Source organism: Rhinolophus ferrumequinum, chromosome 22, assembly GCF_004115265.2.
Source record: "Rhinolophus ferrumequinum isolate MPI-CBG mRhiFer1 chromosome 22, mRhiFer1_v1.p, whole genome shotgun sequence".
NCBI lineage: Eukaryota > Metazoa > Chordata > Mammalia > Chiroptera > Rhinolophidae > Rhinolophus > Rhinolophus ferrumequinum.
This window is the reverse complement of record NC_046305.1, coordinates 52,518,208-52,527,946: the sequence shown is the minus strand read 5'-3', so window position 1 is coordinate 52,527,946 and position 9,739 is coordinate 52,518,208. Positions and strand designations below refer to the sequence as shown.

General features: G+C 54.2%; 1 protein-coding gene across 3 annotated transcripts; it reads left to right on the top strand.

Moving 5' to 3' along the window:
- Positions 1 to 2,920: 2,920 nt before the first annotated feature.
- Positions 2,921 to 9,517, top strand: S100A2 (S100 calcium binding protein A2). 3 transcript variants are annotated; one of them, XM_033092125.1, is made up of 3 exons: positions 2,921 to 3,013; positions 8,219 to 8,366; positions 9,264 to 9,517. In XM_033092125.1, the coding sequence occupies exons 2-3, from the start codon at positions 8,226 to 8,228 to the stop codon at positions 9,414 to 9,416; spliced, it is 294 nt and encodes a 97-aa protein (XP_032948016.1). In that variant the 5' UTR covers positions 2,921 to 3,013; positions 8,219 to 8,225; the 3' UTR covers positions 9,417 to 9,517. The 3 variants fall into 3 exon arrangements, with proteins under 3 accessions (XP_032948016.1, XP_032948015.1, XP_032948014.1); XM_033092124.1 differs by lacking the exon at positions 2,921 to 3,013 and adding an exon at positions 5,912 to 6,815 and having other exon boundaries at positions 8,121 to 8,366; XM_033092123.1 differs by lacking the exon at positions 2,921 to 3,013 and adding an exon at positions 6,422 to 6,815.
- The last annotated feature ends 222 nt before the right edge of the window (positions 9,518 to 9,739 follow it).

Here is a 9,739-nt window from a genome sequence, read left to right as displayed (position 1 = left end):
GATAGATGGGAGGATAGATGGATAGCTAGATGGATGTGAAGATGGATGATGAATGGGAGGATGGCTGATGGATAGATGGATGATGGATGGATGGATGATGGATGGATGGAGGGGAAGATGGAAGGATGGATGGTGTTGAGTCCCCGTTCCAGCCCCCAGAACTACGGTTTATTAATCTTCCAAGTTATCAAAGTGACCTTACCAGTTATGTAACACAACACATCCCCTTTTTTACTTCAGGGATCTTGCGTTCAACTTCTGTCTCTTATAGCTAAAAATCTTGATTAATAGAACCAGAACATGGTAGACTCGAGTTTCAAACTCAGAATCAATCATCTTAACTTCTCTGCTCTAACCATTTCCTAATATTACACACCGATCTCTTAAAATGTCTCTCTTTAAACCACTTCCTCTTGAGCAACACCCTATAATTTTTAAAATCACTGCTCACTCTCCTGAGTCACCTTTCTTTTTCTGAAGCTGCCTTCAGTCCCTTTCTGAGAGTTGCAAAGCTTCCCGGGTTTGTCAGAACACATCAGGACATCTCTCTCACGTTGGGTGTTTCTGGGAAGATTGTTAATCACTCCGTTTTATGTTGACTGCTGTTAGCACCAGTTTCACCAAGTGACATTTTCCATCCTCCGCCCTCCATTCTGGCAGATGGCAGAGCCCAGCCTCAGACCCGAGTCTTGCTGACACCCAGGTGTGAGTGTGCTGGGAGTGCGCAGAGGGGCCAGGCCTCTGTACACCGACTCTCTGTGAGGAGTTGTGGGTTGTGGAGGCGAGTCCCCAAACCTGAGCTCCAGTCGTGTAGGGGGTGGCCCAGGGAAGTGGTTGTGCTCCTGTGAGCCTGCTTTTCTGAGGACGCAAATGGTGGTGGGGGTGGCTGGACGTTGAGGGCACAAGGAATGGTTTGTTCCTGACCAAATCCCCTACAGAACGACCCTGGTTAACCGTCTAGATGACCACGGAAGGGCCAAGGAGGAGGAGGCCTGAGTATTGGAGTTTCTCAGGGTGCTGATTTTTCACACTCCCTCCCTTTGAGTTCCGAGAAAACTTCCAGATCTCAGCTGGGGACCAGAGAATGTAATTTGGAAGTGAAGCCGGAAAGATCTTTCTATTCCAATCTTGCTGCTTCCGGAACTGACCTTCCCCACCTCATCACAGAAAGCAGCTGCCCAACTGCACCCTGCCCCTCAGGGTCGGGGAGACACCTGGAAGGTGAGGAGGGGGAGGGGCCGGCTGGTTGGGAAAGAGGGAGCTGCACCCTAGAAGGGGCAGGACCCCACACCTCTTCCTTCAGGGGGGGAGGGAGTGATGGAAAGAGCACTGGGATGGCTGCTCCCTCTGAAGAGGCTGGTGTTACATTGCCCCTTCCCCAAATGCTGCCTTTGGCAAGAAGGAAGCTTCTGGTGCCTCCGGAGAGAGCTGGGTCCATAGGATATAGCAAGTCAGCTTTCCGAAGGTTCAGGGGTGGGGTAGAGGATTTAGGGCCTGTGTCAGGAAATATGGTCTTGAAGGAAGGAGAGAGGATGGTGGCAACGCGGGACAGCACTGGTGCCCCCATCTGGTCACTCCAAACACCTGCTCTGTGTCAGACATCAGGGATAACAGGAATTAATACTCAGTGTCTGTTTCCCAGCAGCCCAGTCTAGGGGGGAAGATACATAACTAAATAGCGACAATTAAACGTGAAAGGTGCTGTTACAGGGCGAAGGGGCTGCAAAGGCCCGGCCGGGCGCCTCGCTGTGAGCGCGCATGCGCACACTCATGCGTTCTAGTGTGTGGGAGTCTGGGAAGTAGATTCAGGGATGCTGCACGGAGGAGGTGATCTATGAGCTGACTTTAAAAGGTGATTAGGAAATTGGCAGGGGGACAAACCGAGGAAGGGCTTTCCAAGAGAATGAAAGGCGTAGGCCAAGGCTCGGAGGCATCCGTGGAGTTGTGTGCCTAGGAACGTGGGCCATGAGCGGTAGGTAGCCTTCTCCGGAAAGTTATGGGGGTTCACTCAGTGTTTTCACCTGGGGAATGACGTGCTCAGGTTGAATTTTAAGGAGATCATCGTGGTGGCAGAGCTGAGAAGGGGTCAGGGTGGGAGGGGAGTCCAGATGTGTTTGCAGGAGTCCAGGGGCAAGGTGCTGCTGCGAGATCGCAGGCAGTGTGGACAGAGCTGAGTGGTATGCAGACGGCGGGGTCTGTAGGTCGCTGACCCGACACCTGCAGGGCAGTGAGGGGGAAGCAGGGGGCTAGCAGGACGGCCAAATTTCTGGTTTGGGTCATTGGGTGGATGGTGGTGTTACTTGTGGCAACGACGAGGGCTAAGGGAGGTGGGAGATCCGAGGAAGGTTTCTTTTAAGCTTATTTTAAATCCAGGCCATCGTGCATTTGGAGGCAAGAGGGAAGGGGATCCTTGAAGATGTCAGATCAGAGCAGGTGGAGGGCATGAGCTTCTGGGCACTGGGCAGGTTGAGAAATGACAGAGTGACTGGGTGGGGAGAGGATGCTCAGGGACACCCAGGCTGGTCTGAGTAGAAATCGGAAAGCTGGGGCTCTCAGGGGCTCTCAATGATTGGGGCTTGTAAAGGAGGTTTACGTGTGTTTAAGTCATGCCTCCTTAATTGGATGAACTTGGGCAAGCTTCCCTGAGCCTCAGTGGCCTCCTTTGTAAAGTGGGGTAGGATGGTGTAAATTAAAGGGACACGGTATGGCAATCACCTACTACACTGTAGGTGTTCCATAATGTCACATGCACAAACCCGTGACACATGGCAAATCCAGAATGACCTGGACCACTGTGAAAACACTCTCGTGCTGATCATGGTATCAGGGGATAGTTAAATTATTCAGTGCAATTTGTGATGAGTAAATGTTTCAGAGTCCATTTCTGAGGGCAGAGGGATAATGAAAGGGATGCTTCTGGTGAAACAGTCTCAGCTCTCAGGTGTGGTGCAACCCACCTGAGGTCACGTGGTGAGTCAGAGGGAACGCCGGACTTACACCTGAGGCCGGAACGGTGAGGGCATTTCTCTTTGCACCTAACTGCCCCGGGGAAGGGAGTGGGTGGGCAGTGTTCAGACCCTAACTTCTGCCACCCAGTTCCCTCCTCCCCTATTTTAGGGCTTTTAAGGTAGCTTCCAGGCATCTGGCTTCCATATAGAAGTCCACCTGGGCTGCTCAGCAGGGACTGTCCAGGAAATACCTTATATGTGAGGCAGCTGTGAAGGGTGTGGGTGTGGGAAGGCTTCTTGGAGGTGAATCTGCACTGCCTCCTCCTGTGTGTGTCAGGAGCCGGGCATGGGGGTTCGGGCCAATCCCGACAGGAGAAAAGGAAGAGAGTAGGGAGAGACCAGCCTGTAATGACACGTCTCAACCACCAGGGGGCACGAATCAGGCGGGCAAAACCCAGCCTCTGTTGAAAACCCTTTGGCAAGCGTGCGTGCGTGCGTGCGTGCATGCGTGTGTGTGTGTGTGTGTGTGAGTGTGTGTACAGAAAGCGAGGACCTCTCTTCTTAGGCTGGGCATGGGCAGAGTCACTGCCAGGATGTGCCCATTGCCTGTCTGCGTGCCGCTCCTCTGCCTTCATGGGGAAGTGGAGAATGAAGAGGGGAATTGGGCTCTAGGGGGGTGATCCTATCCAACCCTCCTATTCTGCCGAGGGGGCCGTTGTTGCTCAAGATCACACAGCAAATTAGTGGCAGATTAATGTGCTTTCCCCAGTCTCAGGCATATGGCCACTTGATGTGCACCCTCCGGCCTCAGTTCCTAGGTTACCGGCAGGTCTCTACACGTTGCCCTTAGCAACCAGCAGCCCCTCCCTCTCTCACATCTTATTCCATTTCCCCCCACGTTTCCTTTGTTTCTGTGACTATTTTTCTCTGACCTTTCCCCCCGGTTTCCATCTGATTGCCTCTGTGTCTCTCCCTCCGGTCTCCTTCTTTGCCCAATGGGGGAGTTTGCTCAGCTCCCTTCCTCACTGGGTCCCTGGAGTGACATGTTTCCTGCCGTCACTCCTCAGGGATTTGTGGCTCAGTGAAGCTCTGTTTTCCAACCTGATGTCTCAGTTCCACTCCTGGGATCCAGAGGAGTGGAACTTGGGAACACTCCTGGGACTCGGTAGCATAACTTGGGGGTGTGAGAAGGCCCCCTGCCTCCTAAATACTACCCCTAAGGCCGCCTCCCTCGTTGCCATTCAGTAACCATAAACATTGGTTGGCGCCTGGCGTGGGAGATACCCTTTACTCATGCAGAAACGAATGAGATCCAGTCGCCATCTGGTGAGCTCACCACACGGGGCTGAAGGCAAGAGAAGACATGTACACAAGTGATTCAGCCTAGGGCAGAATGGTCTAAGGACACAGGGACAAAAGGAGTGCTTTGTGTGGGACAGGGCAGATAGAGACGGAATCTGGTTGGGCCTGGGGAAGGCTCCATGAAGCAGGAGGCATTTAACTGGCCTTGGAAGGACAGGTGGGATTTCAACAACATCCCTCTGCACATTCTGGGCAGAGGGGTCAGCAAAAGCAAAGGGTTTCGGCCACATCATGTGCAGTGTCCGTATGTTCAAGGTACAGTGAGCGAGGTGGTCAGGGTATATGCAGGGGAGATGGGAAAGAAGATGGGGAGCAGAGCCTGTGCACCTCACCGCTGGCCTTTGTGGAAAAGCCAGGGGGACACCACTGCAGTTTCTGAGAGCAGAGATAGCTGCTAAAAGTGTTGGGTTAAAATGGAGGAAGTGCTGTGAAAAAAATGCATTGCACCGGTTGACAAACACAAAGAGTCCGGAGGCTTGCGTTAGAAATAAATGACAAAGACTTGTTCAAGGGTCTTAGGATTTACAAATTGAAAACACAACTAGGCAATGCCCAGGGTGTTCCGGAGAAGAAAGAAACGCTGAGCGTTCTTACAGGAAAAAGTACATTCTTGAGAAGAATCAATCCTGCCTTCTTAGCCTCTGGATTGGTCTGTGATGGTAACCTCCAGATGTCCTGTGGTCTGGATAATGGATGTCAGGCCGTCTGGACACGTGGACATTCTTTCCTCAGTCCTTCAGAGGGTACTCTGCAGGAATTTCTGTATTTCTAGGCACTGATGCACAACTTAAGTCCTCAGGCTGGTTAAAGTAAAATAAAATCTGTTCCTCATGCTTCAGCCTCTTTGGTCTGAACCGGTTTTGTCAGCTGACTATAGAGACTCCATTTTAAATCAGCTTAGCTGTAAGGACTTCATCTTGTTTTCTTCACTCATTCCTTCCACGCCATTGGTCCTTACACTCAGGGTGAAGGATTTTTATTCCAAGCTCTATGTGAAATAGGTTTTGATGGGGGAAGGACAGTGGCATGAGGGATTCAAGTGACTTGGGGAGGAGGGACCCTGGGTGGTGTGCGAAGGTGTAGGAGAGGACATTGGGGCCCCAAGGCCTGACTTCATGGGTGCTCTACTGGCCCCCAAGTCCCACGCTGACCTGCAGGAGGAGACCAGCCTGGCTTCATATCTGATCCTAGTTAGTTCTCAGTCTGAGCTTCTCTGAGGTGTTGAAATCCAGAGGACCCCAGGGTGGGCCCGTGAAGGGTCTCCATGCCAGCAGTCTCCTCCTAGGCTGGATTGGGGTTTCCCGGATGTCCTGGCCCTGGGGGAGGAGGGCGGTGCCGCTGAGTCACTGCCTGGGCATCTGGGCCTGCACCACCAGTGAGTCACCTAGGACTCAAGGAAGCTGGAGGAGGGGAAGAAGCTGCTGGACATCTGGAAGGGGGAGGAGAGCTGAGCCCACAGGAAGGGCGGTGCCCAAATGGCGTTGGGGATAGACCAAGAGCAACAGGCAGGGGGGTCTGAGGGGGGCAGCTTGAAGCCTGCTTTGCCCTGAGACCCTGTTCCCTGGGTCCTGGCTCCTGAATGGGCAGTGTTCACCTGTCTCTGGGTATAGGGAGGGCCTGTGGGGGGAGAGAAGAGGAGGGCCACTTGGCCCTCTGTCCCAGGCCTGGCCCCCTGGCATAGAAAGCTGTCCAGCCCCTCCTCAGTCACCCATCTCCCAGGCTGGAGAAGAGCAGGCCCAAGGTTTCTGTTCTGCCTTTCAGCTCCAGGTTTCCTTGCACTCCACACAGACTGTTTCTCACCCAATGGCAACTGTAAGCAAAGCCGTGGCCATCTCTCACTGCTTCTCTCTCTCCTTCCACACCCTTTCCTACCCAGAGTGCGTCTTTCGAGGTCCTTTCAAGCACATCCACTTTCTCATTACCTCTTAACAGGTATTCTGGTGGCAGCTATTAAAAGTAACTTTGTTTCGCCCACTCTATGAAGCTGTCCTCTTCCTGATGTCCCCCACCAACCTTCTCTGGCCCTCAGCTTTCTGAGGGAGTCCCAGACTGCAACACACACACACACACACACACACACACACGCACACACGCACGTGTGCGCGCCTGTGTGCCTGCAGCCGTGACTCACAGGCATGTTATGAGAACAAAGCCTGGCATGAGTCTCCAGGCCCCACAAACAACAGCTACCTCCCCTCACCCTGGGGCCAGGCTGCCCCTTCCCTGTGACAGCCCCCTCCCCCAGTGGCCTGGGTGGGCCCAGGGGCTGCCTTTTGGCCTAAAGCTCTCCTCTGGCTGTTGGCAGAGCTGACAGTCTCTGGAGGGAGGGGGCCCGGCGGGAGTGGGTGGAGGTGGCAGGAGGCCAGGCTTTGGCAGATTCAGGTTCGGACAGGTTCGATCTCCTTAAAATGCCAAGTTGAGGGCCCTTAGTGCTGGCATATAAATCCCCATTCTGAGCACCTGGTCGGTTCCTTTCCTTCCTGAGTCTCCCTGCCTGCTGGTCTGGTGAGTACCTGTCTTGTGGGGGGCTGGGTGGGGCACACCCTCATGGGTCTCTGCCTGTGTCCCTTTGTCCTGATTTTTCTTTCCATAGTTTTCTCTTCCTTGGTGGATCAGCCTGGGGCTCTCTGGGTCTCTCCCATTTGGGGGGAGCTTCTGTGAAGTGTCATTTTGAAGCTTTTTTCCCACTTCCTCTGTGAGGTCTCAGTTTAGGGGTTACTCTGAGGCCCTCTCTTGGGTCTTAGTGTGGGTGTCTCAGTCTAGAGGCTCTTGTTGGGGGTCTGGACCTAGGAATAGGAAGGGTGTGTGTGTGTGTGTGGGGGGTGGGTGCTGGTGGGGTTGCTTTAACGAGAATTCTGAGTTTGTTTGGTGTTGGTTTTTGTTTTTTGCAAAGTCCTGGATTCTAAAGGCCCACAGCCAGGGCTCTGAGTGTGCCGGCCGCTGGGTCTCTGCCCTGAGCAGTGGGTCCATTGCCACTTCCTGTCTGCTCACCCCCCACCCCGCCCCGCGGAGGCAGGGCTGGCAGGGTGGGCCCAGGGATTGTCCTGCCCCTGTCCCCAGCAACTCTGGCCTCATCCTGGCACCTGCATAACCCTTCTGGGCTGGCCTGGGCATTCTCAGAGGTAGGGCCTTGGAAAAGGTGACCCTCGAGGTCTGTCCTTATGTCACCAGGTTCTGATCCCAGGACATTTAATTTCTTCAATTCCAAACCCAACAGGAACCTTCCTGGTGGGGAGGGTGTTCCGTTGCCCCCACCCTACCCAAACCCTGTCTTCAGAGACACAGCACCCCCGGCTCAGGGGCCTCCACTGTGAGGGGACACAGATTCCTCACCCCCTGAGAGCCGCTAGTCAGAGGAAACACCCCTGCCTGAGGGAGCTTCCAGTGAGATGGGAGAGTGACACCCTCCGGCCTTAGGAGCTGTGTGAGGAGGGGTGAGGAGGGAAAGGACTCTGGGAACCTCGTACCCCTAGGCTATTGCCATGGTTACAGACAAAGCCCAGGGAGCCCCCACCAAGGAGCCCATGGAGAGGCCTGTTGCCCCAGTGCTGGCACAGGGCCCACTGGCTTGGGAAGGAGCCAAAGGAACCCTGGTCACCCTGTCATTTCCCTTCCCACAGACACTCAAAGGGAGAGCTGTGCCCTCAGGGCTGTGCCCCAAGTGTGGTCAGAGGACACATGAGGCCCTGCCCTTGGTGACTTCCAAACACAGGAAAAGGTTTAGCATCTGTGTGAGTGTGAGGTGGAGGTGTGGCCCCTGCCCAGGGAGCCACATTCTGAGGGAGATGCGACCTCTGCCTGCCCATTCAGACAGGGCTTTGGAGAGGCATTCTGGGGCACGAGGGCAGAAGTGCACCCTGCAGGCTGGGCTGAGGCGTCTCCATCACCTGCCACCCCTTTGGCCCCAGATCCAAGATGTCCACTCCTCTGGAGCAGGCGTTGGTTGCGATGGTTGCCACCTTCCACAAGTACTCTGGCCAAGAGGGTGACAAGTTCAAGCTGAGTAAGGGGGAAATGAAGGAACTTCTGCACAAGGAACTGCCCAGCTTTGTAGGGGTGAGTGGGGCCCGGTGTGACGGGAGGGAGGGGCCTGGTGTGTGAGTGTGGAGGTGCAGGTGAAATCGCTCCTCTGGGGTGCTGATGCAGACGCCTGGGTGGGGCGGGCCCCTTGCGAGAGCCCTGTTACTGTCTGTTCCCGGTAGCTTTCCAGAGAATGGATGTGTTTTCAGCGCCCTCAGACTCCATGTGTCCAATCCCCTCATTGGAGCGCTGAGCAAACCAGAGCCCAGAGAGGGGAAGTGATTGGCCCAACATCACACAGCTCTCTTTCGCCCTCTCATTTTTTATATTTCTAGGCCAAACTAAGGTGTGTTGGGAGAGAAGAGCCCAGCTAAGACACGTACCCTGAGACTTTTGCAGGGAAACGCAGTCAACCCTCAATTTGCCCCTCACCTTCCCCATACCGACTCTGGGATAACCCCAAAATCAGGTCTCGGGGTTTGCACATAGGAGGCAGATCCTTCTTTCCGTTAAAGGAATTTTTTCTTTTTTGGTTAAACGTTCCTAAGTTGGTTTCATTTTGAATACTATTAACAAGAGTTTGCCTTTTCTGAATTCACCTCGCTGGTGATGGAGAGCGGTGGCTCCAGAAAGTTTTTTTCCTCATCAGCAAAATGGGGGTTATGATGCCCACCTCGCGGGAATCCTGTGGGGAGTAGAGCTGATCCTGTGCTTAGGGGGTGCCTGGTATGCTCCCCACTCTCACCAGGGACAGCTGGAGGCTTTCACCAATAAGTGTCCGTCTGCCCTCACTCACGGGGCGGCGTCTTAGTAGCTCCCAGGCTGCCCAGTGTGGAGGGGGAGCTGGGCTCTGACCGTTGAGTGAGTGAGTGTTGGAGGCAGAGATAGGGTGGCGGGCGGCCTGGCGGTGACCCCACTCTCTCTTGCTTTCAGGAGAAGGTGGATGAGGAGGGTCTGAAGAAGCTGATGGGCAACCTGGATGAGAACAGCGACCAGCAGGTGGACTTCCAGGAGTACGCGGTGTTTCTGGCCCTTGTCACCGTCATGTGCAATGACTTCTTCCAGGGCGCCCCCGACCGACCTTGATCCAGAGCTCTCCGCTCCCTGCCCTTGGTCCCTTGGGCTCAGGAGGACTTTCTCTCTCTGTCAGTTTTGTACTCAATAAACGATTTTGTTTGTCGATAATATTTTAGTTGCTCAGTGATGCCCTGGCTGGCTGGCTCAGCTGGGGAGCTGGAAACGGACGGCTTCCTGGATCTAGTCCCCTTCTGGGCCCGGACTCTCCTTCTGGAGGTCTCCCCAAAGCCAGAGCTGTGCCTTAGGTCACTGTGGGATTTCAAATACTGGTAAAAATTTGGAAATTCAGATTGTTTGCTATAGTAACATTTTTTTTGACAAGTAAAGCTATT